This window comes from Guillardia theta, assembly GCF_000315625.1.
Source record: "Guillardia theta CCMP2712 unplaced genomic scaffold GUITHscaffold_305, whole genome shotgun sequence".
NCBI classification, from domain to species: domain Eukaryota; class Cryptophyceae; order Pyrenomonadales; family Geminigeraceae; genus Guillardia; species Guillardia theta.
The window spans coordinates 9835-24917 of record NW_005434372.1 but is presented as its reverse complement, the minus strand read 5'-3'; the positions used below and the strand labels follow the sequence as shown (position 1 = coordinate 24917).

Genomic DNA, 15083 nt, shown 5'->3' with positions numbered 1-15083 from the left:
GGTGCGACCTGGACTCTCGCTACTTCCCCACCTTCCTCCTCCCCCTCCCCCACCTTCCCGACCGAGGTCCCCTCGTCCACCCTCCCTCCCCTCCCTCTCCCCCGCCCCCCCTCCACACCTTCCCTCCCCAACACACATCAGCTTCTTTTCTCGCTTCCTTCCTCTTCCTCTCCTATCCGTCGTGTTGGTTCACCTTTTCCTTCCCTGCTCTTGATCCTGCTCCTGCTCTTTTACCATCGCTGTTCTCTTGTGACCAGACTGTCCTGCAGAGAAGTAGAGTTGTCTTCGCCAACCTAACAAGAACTCGTCCACACGTTCTACTCTTAGATGGTACAGTACTCGTCCTCGTCCTCGTCCTCGTCCTCGTCCTCGTCCTCGTCCTCGTCCTCGTCATTCTCCTCCTTGTACAGCAACTCATGCCACAACAGAGCCAACCAACAACCTTGACATCATCACTATCGACGCGCTCGTCGACGCGCTCAACGACTTTCAGGTGGAAACGTTTCACCTCCTCCTCACCCCTCAGTCCTGTCGTAATCCTTCTCGTCCTCTCATCTTCCTCCTCCTCTTTGCCCTCCTTGCCCTCCCCTTCTCTTCGCTCACAGCATAACAGGGCGCGGTCGTCGTCGTCAGCCATGACCTCCGGCTGGTGTCCGCATGTTGCAACCACGTGCTGGCGTGTGAGGAAGGAAGAGTGACGGAGGTCAAGGGCGGCATCGAAGCATACCGACAGATGTTAGAGGAGAGGCAAAGAAATTCTTCTTAACATCTCAATTTATCACCAGCACCAGCACCAAGATGTTTGATCCATGAGAACAACAGGAACGATCTCGTTCGCATGAAACCCCGTTCTCACTTCAACTGGCGGCTAGCAGACCAAACGCAAACACCAACTCCTGCAAAATTCCAAAGCAATATGGTCAGAGGTACGACAACAAGGCTGAAACAACCATCACACGCATCAAGACCGGTAAAAGAACAAGATAGAAAAAAAACCAAGACAGAAATTTCAAAGCACCTGAGAACACGAGGGTAAGAAGACCTCCGCCAACGACAAGCTTGTTTCCAACAGGAAAGTACCCAGTGCCTGCGATCCAAATGAATCCGAAACTTCCTGGCTCCCCTTCCCTCCCTTCTCCTCGCCTCGCCTCGCCTCGCCTCTCACCCCAGTCGACTCCTCTGCGTCCGGGATGGCTTCCCTTGGTCAGGTGCTGCCGGCACAACATCAGACATGCAAGAAGCTTCAGGCCTTGGTCACCTCGCATTCGTACATGACATGGTGGCCGTGGTCGCCGCCTCCTCCTGGAGCTACGGATGAGAAGAGGGGAGAGGGAGAAGGAGCGGGAGAGCGAGAGCGAGAGCGAGAAAGAGGTAGGGGAGACTAAGAAGGAGGGAGGAGGGGAAAGGAATGGCTGGGGCGAGGAGAGAAGGGGAGGAGGGAGGAGGGAGGAGGGAGACAAGAGCTCTCTCGCCATGCACTTCACCTCTGAGGGGCTTGACGTTCTTTGCCTGCACCAACACGCGACGAGAAAAGGTTGACAAAGCCTGTTGCAGTAATAATCAATGCCAAGTCAGTGAAATCTTTCTCAACACCGCATCCATCTAACACAATGCTGAAACTTCCACATCCTCATCTCTTCAATGAACGTAGGATTTTCGCCATGATCTTTTACGAACACTTGCAACTCTCATGTGACATCCTTCATCTAAGCTCCGTTGTCCCAATAAAACTTCAACACAACATTTCGCTGCTCCTGCCTTCTGACACCTCAGCTCTCATATATCTTTTTATAACCTTGTCTTTCCCCCCCTTCCAGTCCCACTCCCCACACGCCCTTCCACCCTTTTCTCTCTCTGTCTCCTTCTGTCTGTCTGTATCTCTCTATGTCTGTCTGTCTGTCTAACTGTCTCTGTTTCTCTCTGTCTCTGCCTCCTCACCAGCCCCAGGCCCCCCCCCCTCCCCCTTCCTCCCTTCCCCGCCATTCCTCTCCAATTCCTTTTCCTTGTTCTCTCTTTCTCCTCGTGATGCTTCTGCTCCTGCTCCTTCTTGTCCTCCTCCTCCTGCTCCTCCTCCTTCTCTCTCATTGTTCCACAACCCCCCCTTCTTCATTCGCTCACCCGCACCTTGTTCATTGCGCTCCTCGGCTGCTGCGACCTTTTTCTAATTAAAATTGTGTAAAATAGTTTTATTCAACGTAAATATTTTTAGATACTTTTAGATATTTTGATTTATTTTTTTCAGGTTTGTGATCGATTTTTCTGATAAACATTGGAAACTATATATGAAAATATGAAATAAAAGAAAACTTTCAAAAGCATGTCTACAACTGTTTTATGACGGTTGTGTTTTAAAGCGTACTGTCATCAAGTGCCAGCAATTCCAATAACTATTTTAATACCAATTTTCCCAACTTTTTTTAGAAGTAGACTCAGAAATTAGCAGTCTTAAACTCATATTCGACTGAAATTGAGTACCAAGATAAAACTTTTAAAATACAAAATACTAATGAATAAACTAATGGTACTATTTGGTACTATAGCGTATTCTTTCGGTACAGTTGTATAACTACAGCATTCTGATTTTTAAGTTTTAAAACTCTGACTCATACAGCACTTCCCGATAAATTACATGGCTTCGTTGTCGGGAGGCCGAAACTGAGCAGCAGCAGTACCAGGAGCAGGAGCAGCAGGAGCACGAGCAGAACCAGGAGCAGAACCAGGAGCAACAGCAGAACCAGGGGCAGCAGCAGGAGTAGGAGCAGAACCAGGACAGGAGCAGGAGTAGCAAGAGCAGGGGCAGGGGCAGTGACAGCAGCAGCAGCTGCTGCTGCTGCAGTATCAGGAGCAGGAGAAGAACTAGGTGCAGGGGCAGGAGCAGCAGCAGCAGCAGCAGCAGCAGCAGCAGCAGCAGCAGCAGCAGCAGCAGCAGCAGCAGCAGCAGCAGCAGCAGCAGCAGGGGCAGGGGCAGGGGCAGGGGCAGGGGCAGGGGCAGGGGCAGGGGCAGCAGCAGCCGAACCAGCAGCCCAAAACCAGCAGCAGTGGCGGGTGTAGGATGAGAGTTTTCCAGTGGGGAGATTCCTCAGGATAGGACCAATAGTAGATGCCCCTCCTTGAAGAGAATGATCTCAAAGATTGAAAAGGAGGGCGAGATTCACAGATGTTTGCCTTCAATGCTGATGAATTATTTCCAGCTAGCCTCTTGTAACGCCACGGGAGAGTATGAGGCATGTATGATCCAGAAGCATGAACGCTTGTTGGTACATCATCAAACTCCTCCTCCTCTCTGCCCTGCAGGCTTCTGCCTTCCTAGCCTCTTGCCCTTCGACGGGGCCGGCAGTTGGCAGTCTGAAATGTAAAACCACCTTCTCCAAGTATGCTGCTGCGACTCGACGGTCATTTCAACATCGGACAGTGTACTTAATGTCATCGCAAGCACCAGCCGCTGCTGAGGGGAGTCTGCTGGACACGTTCTGTGGGAGGTTTCCTGAGCTCTTCACAATGGACTTTGAAAGTCTTACAACCTTGCCTTTTATCAAGCCTGTCGGGAGAGAAGCGAGAGTGCTCGATGGCAACGTGATGTCCAAGTATGGGAGCGATGAGGAGTTGAAGGAGAAACTTCCTCCTTCATGGAGGGAGGCGATAGACTCGTCTGCTGCTGCCATCGAGCGGGTTATCGTAGGGAGTGGCCTGGCAGTTCACTCGATCTACGTGGTAGGAGCAGCGGGACGAGGCAGCGCGATCGAAGGTGTGTCGAAGATGAAGATCCTCGCCCTGTTGGTAGATGCTAGCAAGGATGTAAGCGGGGAGAGCGAAGCTACATCGCCATCGCCATCATCACCATCATCATCATCATCATCATCATCATCATCATCATCATCATCATCATCGCTCATAAGGTTGCAAGCTGGTCTTGATGAGGAGGCCATGAAGCTGCATGAAAGCTTTCAAGGTTACATGAGCGCTGTTGATATCCGTGGACATCTGCTGGGGGAGGAGGCGGAGCCCGACTTGCTCCGAGATCTTCAAATCTCTTCCTTGATAGTCAAGGGGGAGGACGTTAGAGGCAGTCTGCCGCAGGCGGTGCTGACGTGTAAAGAGGCATCAAAGGCGACGAGTCTCCAGATCATGCTCAGGTCTTGCTACCCTCACGTTGGCTCACATGACAAGGCCCTCGAGAAAGTTTACAAGCAGATGCAGGAAGTGCTCTCCAGCGCTCTCAAGGCGAGCATGGAGATCGTGCTGATCAGGAAGGGCCGCGGTGACAAGCTCGCTGTAAGTGGAGGATGGGAGGGAGGGTACAGTCAAGACCTGATCCCCTGCTATCACGCGGCATGCTGTCTTTCCCCTGCGTTCAAGGACGAATGGCTTCTGTCCCTCCAGCTTGCTTGTCTGCCGTGGGAGCAACTTGCTGGGCTGCCTCTCAAGGACTTGAAGGCTGTAGTGGACAGGATGGTGAACTTGGCCGACCGACTGGTCGGAGTCATAGAGGATGACTTCGTCTCCGTCGCGTTCGACCCCCTCGACGATCTCTCCGAGGCATTTCGGGCCCGCGCCGTCCGCGTACGACGGAAGGACACAGATCCTGGAGCAGGAGCAGGAGCAGGAGCAGGAGCAGGAGCAGGAGCAGGAGCAGGAGCAGGAGCAGGAGCAGGAGCAGGAGCAAGAAGCTTCCCGTCTCTTTCCTCACCCCTGGGCTCCTTGCGGAAGGGGATTTCAAGTTTCCTCTCCTCGCGAATCTCGAAGGATGAGGAGGTGAAGCTTGTCGAGGACGAGCTGCCAGACACCATCATCGGACATGCTTCCCCTGTCGACTCGTTCGATATGCGCGACCCGCAGCAGGCGGAGGAGGCGAAGCGACTGCTGCGCTCGTGCTCGCAGCCGGTCCTCCTAAAGCATGCTTGCCAGCACTGGCGCGCACTGAAGACTTGGAGCAGGAGGAGGGTTGAGGAAGAGATCACTTCAGGAATCGTCCGTGTCGCTCCCTCCTCCAACATCCTCCAATGCAACAGCAACAGCCGACTGATCAAGGAGGGGACCTTCCTCCCTCCTAGCCGGATGGCCTTCATGAGCGGCCAGGAGTTCTGCAGGAGGATCCAGGAGGACAGAGGAGGACTACCTCCTCTCTTCTACGATGAGCAGGAGAGGGTCTACCTGCAGACCGAGGCGCCTGAGAGTATGCTGTCCGAAGCTCCGATTCCTGCCTACTGGGAGGAGCTCGGGGTAGAGGCGGGGGGATGCACAAACTTCTGGGTCAGCACCAAGGGGCTTGTCTCCCCCCTCCACTATGACGCCACGCACTCCTTCCTAGCACAGGTGGGAGATACGAGCTTGAAGCCGCTGCTTCCGTCCCTCCTCCCTGACCCTGATCCTCCTCCCTCCTCCTGATCCTCCTCTTCTTCCCTCTCCACCTGATTCTCCTCCACCTGATCGTCCTCTTCTTCTCCCTCCTCGTCCTCCTCCTCCTCATCCTCCTCGTCCTCCTCCTCCTGACTCTCCCGCAGGTCAAGGGCAGCAAGCGGATGCTCTTATGGGATGCCAAGAAGCTGCAGGACTTCTACGTGTACCCTCGGGACCATCCCATGTACCGCAGGAGCCGTGTCAACCCCCAGCTCCCTCCCAGCATGGACGAAGAGAGTCGAGCTCAGCTAGTCGGCAACATGTAAGACGAGGACAAGGACGAGGCCGCTGCTCCTGACGGTCTGCTTGGCAGGAAGGAAAGGTTCCCTCAGTTCTTCTCCTCTGTAGCGGAGGAGGCGTTCGAGGTTTTCATCGAGCCCGGGGATGCGGTCTTCTTTCCTGCCTACTGGTTTCATTATACAGGTGCGGATGGAACCAGAGGGGAGGGAGGGGAGAGGGGAGGGGAGGAAGGGAGAGGAGGGGTGAGGGAGGGAAGGGGAGAGGAGGAGCAGAGACGAACGAAGTTGGAGCCCAGGGCCGAGGAGAGGCAGAGAAGGAGGAAGGGGCTGGGATAGAGATTGAAGAGGAGGGGAAGGGGGAATGCTTTTAGTTTGCTTACCTTGGAGAGCAGAGAGCAGGGATTTCTCAATCTCTCTTGGGTATCGCTACCTGGACGTGGAATGAGGGAAGGGAAGGGAAGAGGAAGCAGATGAGATCATGTTGTAAGGTGAATAAAACAAAAACTTACAATGATGAAAGCGCAACAGCACTGACGTTGGGAGTCTAACAAGCTACAAGTCATCAAACTCTTTTCTCATTCACATCTCCATCTCTCCCTCCCCTCCTTCTCCCCCTCCATCCCTCTCGCTCTCTCTCTCTCGCTCAAGTTGTCAACGACTTTAATAAGATCACTCTGCCTGCAGCAAGGATGGTAGACATCACAAGATCGTTTATCTTCCAAGGGTGGTGACAGCAAACACGCGGATGTTTCCGTCGGTGTAGCCGGCGAACAAGGAGTTGCCGTCGGCGCTCCAGCACATGGAGACGCAGGAGACCTTGACGGACTTGGGGCCGGTGGGAGGAACATCCTAATGTAACGAGTTAGAAGGAGGGGAGGAGGAAGGGAACGAGCAGAAGAGGAGCATGAAAACCAAAGATAGCAGAGTTGAAACAGGAATGACTAAGGAGGAAAGGAGGGAGTGGCAAGAGGAAAAGGGAGAGGAAGGAGGAGGTAGAGGAAGGAGCAGGTAGACGAAGGTTGAGAATAGCAGGGAGATGAAGAGCTAACCTCGGGGACAAGGTCCGCAACGATGTTCTTGCTCTCGAGATCCCAGATCTTGATAGAAGAGTTGGTAGCAGCTCCGAGCCAGTACCTGTTCGGGCTGAAGAGGAGAGCGTTGATGGTGTCTCCGGCCTCCAAGGAGTAGAGGTGCTTGCCCTCCTGGAGGTCCCACAACTTGGCAGTGCCGTCCTTTCCTCCGGAGGCGCACAGGGAGCCGTCAGGAGAGACAGTGACGCAGTTGAGGTAGCCGGTGTGGCCGACAAGGTTGGTGCGGAGCTTGCAGTTGGTCAAGTTCCAGACCTTGACGAGCTTGTCCCACCCGCAGGAGACGAGGAGGGGGGGGGAGGGGGCAGGGGAGAAGCGAACGCAGCTGACCCACTCGGAGTGACCCTCGTCGTTGATGGAGGAGGAGCCGATGGTGTACTTGCAGTCACCGAGGGTGTTCCAAAGCTTGATGGTCTTGTCTCTGGAACCGGAGAGGATCTGCCTGTTGTCAATCGAGAAGGCGACTGACAGAACGTCCTTGGAGTGGCCCACGAACCTCCTGGTGGTTGCTCCGGTGTTGAGGTCCCAGAGGCGGAGAGTGCCGTCCCAGGATCCTGAGAGGGCGAACTGACCGTCGCTGGAAACAACAACGTCCTGCACGAAGTGGGAGTGACCGTGAAGGGACTTCTTGGGAACTCCGTAGTTGCCCTCCTCCCTCAAGAGAGTCCAGACGATGATGGACTTGTCTCTGGAGGCAGACACGAGCATGTTCTCAGTGTCTGGGGTAGGAGTGGCAGTGGTAGCGATGGCAGTCACCCAGTTTCTGTGACCCTTGAGGGTTCCGCGGAAGGAAAGCGTCTCCGACATGGCAGGAGGAGGAGGAGGGATGCGGTACCCCCAGTGGATTAAGAAGCGGAATCCGGGTTATTCGTGGGGTGGGGTACTCTTTCATAGGGGTACTGAGGTAACTACAGTGGGTACTTTGTCAAAGGATTGGTGTTTTCATAAACCTTTGGGTTAGAGTGTATTTTTAGGTGGTAGGGTGGTTATCTTATCCGGTATATTAGACTCAATAATACTCTTGTAAATGGGGTGGGGTTAGCAAAAGTGGGAAGGTTTGATTCTTGCAAGAGGAAAACTACGGGTGCTCAATATTTTGTGGGGGTGTTAGCAGAAGAAGAGGGGGTGGGGTCCCTGTTTCTATCGCGATAGCTGCACGAGAGATTCTTTTTTTCTTGACCTCATCCCCACATTCACCCAAAACCACCGAGGCGGACCCAGAGGCGGACCCAGGGCGGACCAGGTGACTCGCCGGACCGTCCGACTGCGGCGGGCCGGGACTCCGGGACGACTCTCAGCACTGTTGTCCGGCCCGTCCGATCAGTGTCGGGCTGATGACGGCAGTGACTCGGCGACCGTTGCCAGTGGAAGCGTTACGCCGCGGGCTGGGGCCTGGGAGTCACTGGCAGCGGGCCGGAGTCACCTCCCGGACTCGCCCCCCGGGCCCTGCCCGACCCGGGTCGGAGTTCTCACTCCGACAGCCGGGGGCCGGGGCCCGGGCTGGCCACTCAAGTTTGAAACTTTTGACGTGGCCCATCGCCAGAGCTTGTAAGTTGTTTCCATTGGTGCCACGGTCTCCTTTGCACCACCCCACCCCTTCACCTTATTATCCCTTGTACCCATTGGTATGATTACGAAATATAGAGAGAGGTAGGGGTTGTTGACTACCCCTACCTCCTATTTTTTCACACGTTTCCTACCCGACACTGATATGCATCCTGAGGAATGTACAAGCGGCGACGAGATGGATGATGCTAGATGTAGCGAGAGGAGAGGAAGAGAGCAGAGAGCAGAGAGCAGAGAGCAGAGAGCAGAGAGAAGAGACCAAAGAGGAGCGAGGAGAGAGGCGAGAGGCGAGAGATCAAAAACCTGATCATCACGAGTTGACAGGAAGAAGGCGATGAAGATGAAAGAGAAGAGGAGAGCAGATTTTTTGAGGGACTCGTTAGCAATCCTGTCATAGCAGATCCAATACTTGCAGGCAAGGACAAAGAAATGGCAGCGTTTCTGGTTAAGGAAAGAAGGAATCAAATTCGTTGTCACAACTTTGACTTTTTCACTCATTCACATGTTTCACATTTTGCAGGAATGGAAGTTGACGATCGATGAGGTCCAAGAGAACACGACCCCCTCTTACATCCCTTGTGAAGTACTTCTTGCTTGTATGTACGTGCGCCACCCTCTCGATCCAGTTCTCCTTCTTCCAACGACAGCAGGATACAGTCCATCGTCAGGGTTCGGCCCAGCGTCACTTTCCCTTGTCTCGCCATGGGCTCCAGCGATCGAACAGCTCGCATGGCTCGAACCACACAAGCTTCTTGTCCAAGGTGATGAACAAGATGTCGATGCCGTCCGTGAGCGAGCAAGGAGTGTGGGAGTCCTTCAAGAACTACTCGTCTTCCAAGGCGCATGCCCTGCGTGACTTCTTCTTCAACGCTTCCTCGCTGCGTGGGAACCGATCGCAAGAGGTCGAGGGAAGGACGCACTTCAGCTTCGATCGCTACAGCTGGATACTCGCTAGTGCTAGGGGGAGGGTATGGCAGGGCCCGTTCAACGACAGCTACATCCCAGGACAAGTCTCGAACCGGCTCTACTCGAGCTTGGAGGAAGCCAAGGAGAAGTGCAAGTCTGAGTTGCATCTCAGGTGCAGCGGCATCACGCAGCATCCTACCGACGGCAGGTGGATGCTGCGTGGGCCCTCAGGTCAGCTCCAGCAGTCCCCCGAGCACGAGGTCTCGTGGTTGGCGCCGAGGGCAGAGAACGCAGGGAAGGTGTGCGTGCCGTATGGTGATATCACGTCTCCTCCTGCTTCGGAATCAGCATGGGTAGGGCAGGTAGCATGGAAGCATGGAAGCTGTTTGAACCTCAAGCACGGAGCGATTTGGTTATTCCATGCGCGAAAGGCTGCTGGAACGACCTTGAGGAAATTCTTCGAGGGGATCGCGTCTGATCACAAAGTTCCGTTTTGGGAGACAGAAGTGAGAGGAGGACCGGGGGGGGGGGCAGGAGCAGGAGCAGGAGGAGGAGGAGGAGGAGTTTGACTGTCGAGTGCTGCAGGGGAAAACGATAGAGGATCAGTTTTTAATGCTACCTGGGGTTTTCACCGTCACCTCAATTCGTCATCCTGTACAGAGGATCTTCAGGTTGCGATGGATGAGGAGGAGGAGGAGGAGGAGGTGGTGGAGTTGGTGGTGGTGGTGGGAGTGACATATTCGATGCAGTTTGTATTGGTACGAACATGTAGGGTGGTGGGATGGGATCGCCAAGGACCACTCCAAGGTGGCTGTTAAGCCTGCGACAAACATGGCTGATCACATTAGAAGATGCGGACGATGAACAACTGGATTGATGAATGGCGAGATGGATCGGAATGGAAGAGAAAGTACATGTGAGAACTGCTCCCTCCTGCCTTCGCAGCAACAGTGAAGGACAACGACTTCAGGACGAGATTCCCGGGCAACGTGTATGTGGAGATTGAGAACTATTTCGTCAAGCTGTTCTGCGGCTGGAAGGGGCCTGCTCCAGTAACTTACTCCTTGTTGGTGCTGCCTGCTTGCTGACTTCATGTCCAGGTGACAGAAAAAGATCTTGAAAGAGCAAAAGTTGTCTTGTCGAACTTTGACCTTGTGGTATGAAACAGAGACTTGTTTACTGGGTTGAAGGTTCCTGACTCGTACTGCAAGTTTCCCATGGATGAGATAGAGAAACCTGAGGCATTTGTATGACAATCCGCACGACTGTGCTGCCGTGTTAGCTGACTATGAGCTCAGAGGATGGTGACGACGATCTTCGACGTGCGGAATGAAACTTTCAAGAAAGAAAACAAGGTCGAGCCCAAGATCGAAGCTGCAAAGCAGAAGCTGAAGCATCTCGGTACCTTGTGATGTAAACATGTTTCGAATTGTACTGATATGTTGTCAGTGGCAGACAAGGACGCCATCACGTCGAGGCTTCTAGAGATGAATGCGCTGGACATGAAACTCTTTGAGTTTGCTCAAAACTTGTACAAGACACGGCTCTCTACCATCTTGAGGTAGGTGTCATCATGTCAGGATGATACGTTATCAACTCGATTCTCCTCCCTCGTTCCAAACATTCTCCTCTTCAACGTTTACCCGTTTACCCTCAAACCATCTGAGTTCTTCTTTTCCTTCACTCTCCCCCTCTCCCCCTCTCCCTTCCTCCTCCTCCTCCTCCTCCTCCTCTCCCTCCCCCTCCTCGCCATTGACTGTCTTAGCAGCACAGAAAGAAGTATCTTCCATACCGCGATGGATCAGCAGCCTGCCGAATGCTGTAAAAAGAGAGTTCCTCTCTGTCTTCACGTGACGGTCACATCAGGTCAAGCCTCCATGCCGGGAGGAAACTTGAAGCGAGAGCTCGGAATCCACCAAACCCCAACTCACAAACATTGACCCCTCCCTGCATATGATCGCTCTTCCTACATATGATCTCTCTTCCTACCTATGATCTCTCTTCCTACGTATGATCTCCCTTCCTACATATGTTTTCTCTCCAAGGCGTGATCTCCCTTCCTCTATGCGATCCCGGCCTTCGCATATGGTCTCTTTCTACATATTCTTTCCACCCCCGTCAAAGCTTGCCCTATCATCGAGGTTGTTTTCTCGCTGCCAGTTCTCCAAACATCTCTTGTTGTAATGAAATTTTCCCTCCTTCTCATGACAGGGAGGAGTTGCAGCGATAACGCAGAGCGAAGAGGAAGGGAAGGAGAGGGAGGGAAAGGAAAGAGCAAGGGAAGGGGAGGGAGGGAGAGGGACAGGGAACAGGGAGGGTAGGGAGGGAGGGACAGGGAACAGGGAGGGTAAGGAGGGAGGAACAGGGAACAGGGAGGGTAAGGAGGGAGGGACAGGGAACAGGGAGGGTAAGGAGGGAGGGACAGGGAACAGGGAGGGTAAGGAGAGACCGGAGTTCTAAAAAGGTTTTATTAGAGTTGATTTTTGCGATATTGTAGGGGCGGGCCGGTAGCGACCAGAATGCTGGGGCGATGAACCTGTGACAGACCACGCGAGCGCAGGAGGAGGAGGACAGGTGGACAGGAGATGGATGGGTGGAGAGTAGGAGGAGGCGGAAGTGGTGGATAGGAGAGGAGCCGGAGGAGGAGGAGGAGACGGAGGAGGAGGAGGATCGACATCGGAAGTGTCGGGTGACTGGGGAAGGGGGAAGGGGGACACATGTCAGGTCAAGAGCCGCCGCAATGGGAGGAGGGAAGGGAAGCCGGGAAGAGCTTGGATGGGCAGAAGCAGCAAACGCGCATGTTCACCTTGCCGCTGCTCGACCTCGGTCTGAAGCCCAGGGGGAGCGATCCGAAGGAAGTGAGGAGAGGAGCGAGTGCTTGCTCAGACGTGTTGACGATGGTCGAAGCAGCCTAAAGGCCATGACGAGGAGCACATGATGAGTGAAGCTCTTCAGTTCCTCAAGGTGTCGATGGCTGCTGCTGCTGCTGTGCTGGGACTGACGGGGGAGCAGCAAAAGGAGTACGAGAGAGCGAGATCAGTCGCTGAGATGGTGCTGAGAGCGAACCCTGCCAATCAGACGGTAGAGGAGCATGGCAGGAGCATGGCAGGAGCAGAGGTTCACGCTGATGGCAGGCAGTGGCGGTAGGAGCGAAGGAGCGAGAGATCAACAGGGACTGGAAGGAAGCTGTAGAGCTGTGTTTATGTGAATGATTGAAACCTGATCCCTGCTAAGGCGAGCTGGTACCTGGAGGGGATGAGAAGAAATCCGGCTGATACGAGAGTCGACATCGGATATCAAACCAACCTGTCTCTTCTGCGATTGTATGAATGCCTACTACTGCTCTTACATACTTCACTCTCCCTGCATCTGACCCTCCTACTAACTGCACGATTCTTATATTCCTCGTTCAATATCTTTTAGTCCTCATACATCTTGCACTCCTTTCAAGTATTTGCTTGCATATACACATCCTCCCACATCTACATCTACATGCTGTACCCTTCAACATTTTCTTCTCCCTGCTGTGCTCTCTTGACTGTGTGGAAGTGAGAGGCAGCGCATGAAAGTTGAGCGAAGTCGACAAGAAGACAATCAGTTCTTCCACTTCAAGCCGATGGCAGAAGCCATTCACGACCAGTCTCTTCTCTCTCAGCTTCTGCTTTCATCATGATTGTGCCATGGCAGGTCATCAGAGGACGAGAGGCTGGGGAGGCGGTATGAAGAGATCTACTGCGATGAGGGGCACATACAAGACCTCATGGCAACTCAGGTGAAGGAGCCGAAGAACGAGCGACAGTGTAACGATTGCTGTGAAGGTGCAACAGGAGAACGAGAGAGCTGAGCTCCGGCGAACGTTGCTGTTTCATCGCACCATTCTTGACAGGATCTTTGCGTACGGATGTGATAGCTGACGAGCAGAGCAGAGTAACTGTGACGACAGATATTACAAACAAGGGAAGTTTGAACAAGAGTTTTCAGACAAAGATGAAATCGATGTGGTGAGATCAAGATTGTTGTGTTGCAGTGAGCTGATTGCCGCAGCTACATCACACGGGAGAGGAGGACTATAATGACATGATGCCGATCGTTCACTTGTGGAGGTAGTTGATGTCTTCACCACCTTCACTCTCAGCTAACATGGTTGATAGAATGCTCAAGAGTTGCAGATTGATCCACGGAGAGGTGCTACCATGTGTTGATGACGGAGCAGCAGCAGGAGCGGAGTAGGGGCGGGGATAGGGATAGGGATAGGGATAGGGATAGGGATAGGGATAGGGATAGGAGGAGCAGGAGGAGGAGCAGGGGGAGATATCTTGTCCTTCTGCTGCAAAGGAACTGATCGAAAGACAGGCGAAACCGAAACTATCAATAGCTGCATGTAATCGAATAATCTCTCCGTGTCGTCAGAGTGATGCCTTCGTCTTGCTTTATTCCTGTGCTTACAGCCTGATGTCTAGGGTCCCGAAAGGCAGAGCAGCAGGAGCTCGATGAAGATATCTCAGATGTACATGATTACCATGCAAACTTGAATTTCTATGAATGGATCGAAGCTCTGATAAGAATATCTTTCATCAAAGTCCATAAGGTTGCATGAGCAGCAGCATGACATGCCCTTGTGATCGTCATGAGCAGGGAAGTTTGTCGTCGAGGTTTGAGACCATGGTTGAAGAGAACATCGCGCGCTTCGCCATGAAGAGGTTGAAAGACAGCAGTTACCTTCAGTTTGCCGACGTTACAGTTCAGAATGTGAGCTGACAGATTCGGTTGTTGATATGCTAACATGCCTTGCAGACTCTGAATGAAACAAACATGGAGCTTGCACTCCGAAAGGTCAACTAAGCCATGCATGCTTCGACTACCTCACCTGGTACTGACGCAGATTTTCGATTATTTCATTGCAATCAGCAAGTCAACTAACGCGAAGAAGCCACAAGATAATAAGGACGTCACAATGAACGTGAACCACTTGATAGGTGACAGAATTACATGAAAACGAATGTTCTTGTCAGTACATGTTCTTGTCAGTACATGTTCGTGTCAGTACTTGTTCTTGTCAGTACTTGTTCTTGTCAGTACTTGTTCTTGTCAGTACTTGTTCTCATCAAGACATGTTTTCAATTCAGCGATGTCGTCGAAGATGGAGCTGTACGATCCTCGTTACACGATCAAGAAACTAGTCGAGCTCTTCTCTCTTGTCACTCTTGACGTGGACGCTCTCCCTCAGGTTCCTCTCTCGTGTCTCTGCCGCCCATGACGATGACGGCAGGAGCATCCAAACAATCAGACGACTGAGATGATATTCTTCGAGTTCCTCGAGTTCCTCTTCCGAATCTCCAAGCTCAAGGGCGAGAGCTCGGAGGTGAGAGATGGGAGGGTAGAAGGAGGAGAGGGAATCGATCATGATGATGATGAGGATGATTGAGATGGTGGCGGTTATGATAGCAAGAAAATAATTGTGATGGTAGTGGTGGTGGTGGTGATGTTAATGTTCTTGTAGTTGTAGTTGTAGTTGTAGTTGTTGTTGTTGTTGTTGTTGTTGTTGGATGATGAGGAGGAGGAGGAGGAGGAAGAGGAGGAGGAGGAGGTGGTGGTGTAATGAGCTGCGATTGCAGGCAGGACCTCCTGGTATGAGACACTTCTAGCCCAAGGGAAATCATCCCAATGGCTTCACAGATCATTCCAGGCAACAACAAGATGTTCACAGATGTACTGTGAGACTTCCTGCTCCGTGGGACGACATCAGCGAGGATGAGTTCTGCCTGGAGTAGGGAATGCGATGGTCCAGGAGCTCTACTAGTTCCCACGCCTACTGCGGGCCCAGTGCAGCGCGTACATCTCGTCGGAGACACTGGGAACGGCCCTGGAGCTCATTTGCCATTCCTTC

The 15083-nt window shown here is 53.0% G+C and overlaps 6 protein-coding genes across 6 annotated transcripts in view; 4 read left to right on the top strand and 2 right to left on the bottom strand.

Moving 5' to 3' along the window:
* Nucleotides 1–266: 266 nt before the first annotated feature.
* On the top strand, nucleotides 267–766 carry GUITHDRAFT_83065 (hypothetical protein; the record flags this gene model as incomplete). The annotated part of the gene is made up of 3 exons (XM_005818461.1): nucleotides 267–330; nucleotides 429–493; nucleotides 614–766. Coding segments are annotated over 3 exons (282 nt in total), but the record flags the coding sequence as incomplete, so codon positions are not given.
* A 3683-nt stretch (nucleotides 767–4449) lies between these two features.
* On the top strand, nucleotides 4450–5972 carry GUITHDRAFT_83063 (hypothetical protein; the record flags this gene model as incomplete). Its single annotated transcript, XM_005818460.1, has 3 exons — nucleotides 4450–5250; nucleotides 5502–5648; nucleotides 5730–5972. The coding sequence occupies 3 exons, from the start codon at nucleotides 4450–4452 to the stop codon at nucleotides 5970–5972; spliced, it is 1191 nt and encodes a 396-aa protein (XP_005818517.1).
* Nucleotides 5973–6280: 308 nt separating this feature from the next.
* On the bottom strand, nucleotides 6281–7531 carry RACK1 (small subunit ribosomal protein RACK1, cytoplasmic; the record flags this gene model as incomplete). The annotated part of the gene is made up of 2 exons (XM_005818459.1): nucleotides 6281–6485; nucleotides 6686–7531. The coding sequence occupies 2 exons, from the start codon at nucleotides 7529–7531 to the stop codon at nucleotides 6348–6350; spliced, it is 984 nt and encodes a 327-aa protein (XP_005818516.1). The 3' UTR covers nucleotides 6281–6347.
* A 1532-nt stretch (nucleotides 7532–9063) lies between these two features.
* Nucleotides 9064–10761, top strand: GUITHDRAFT_149232 (hypothetical protein; the record flags this gene model as incomplete). Its single annotated transcript, XM_005818458.1, has 9 exons — nucleotides 9064–9702; nucleotides 9782–9867; nucleotides 9946–10003; nucleotides 10048–10112; nucleotides 10167–10248; nucleotides 10297–10353; nucleotides 10387–10443; nucleotides 10495–10597; nucleotides 10646–10761. 9 exons carry the CDS (start codon nucleotides 9064–9066, stop codon nucleotides 10759–10761), a joined length of 1263 nt encoding a protein of 420 aa, XP_005818515.1.
* A 1152-nt stretch (nucleotides 10762–11913) lies between these two features.
* On the top strand, nucleotides 11914–14621 carry GUITHDRAFT_149231 (hypothetical protein; the record flags this gene model as incomplete). The annotated part of the gene is made up of 11 exons (XM_005818457.1): nucleotides 11914–12054; nucleotides 12107–12160; nucleotides 12209–12339; nucleotides 12884–13014; nucleotides 13118–13197; nucleotides 13668–13784; nucleotides 13832–13945; nucleotides 13991–14029; nucleotides 14079–14172; nucleotides 14323–14423; nucleotides 14466–14621. 11 exons carry the CDS (start codon nucleotides 11914–11916, stop codon nucleotides 14619–14621), a joined length of 1158 nt encoding a protein of 385 aa, XP_005818514.1.
* A 371-nt stretch (nucleotides 14622–14992) lies between these two features.
* The window catches only part of GUITHDRAFT_122273 (hypothetical protein), a gene marked incomplete at both ends in the record, with an annotated part of 1881 nt that continues 1790 nt past the window's right edge, over nucleotides 14993–15083 (bottom strand). The window contains one exon of the mRNA XM_005818456.1: nucleotides 14993–15079. Coding sequence (XP_005818513.1) covers nucleotides 14993–15079 — 87 coding nt within the window. The remainder of the gene's footprint in view (nucleotides 15080–15083) is intronic.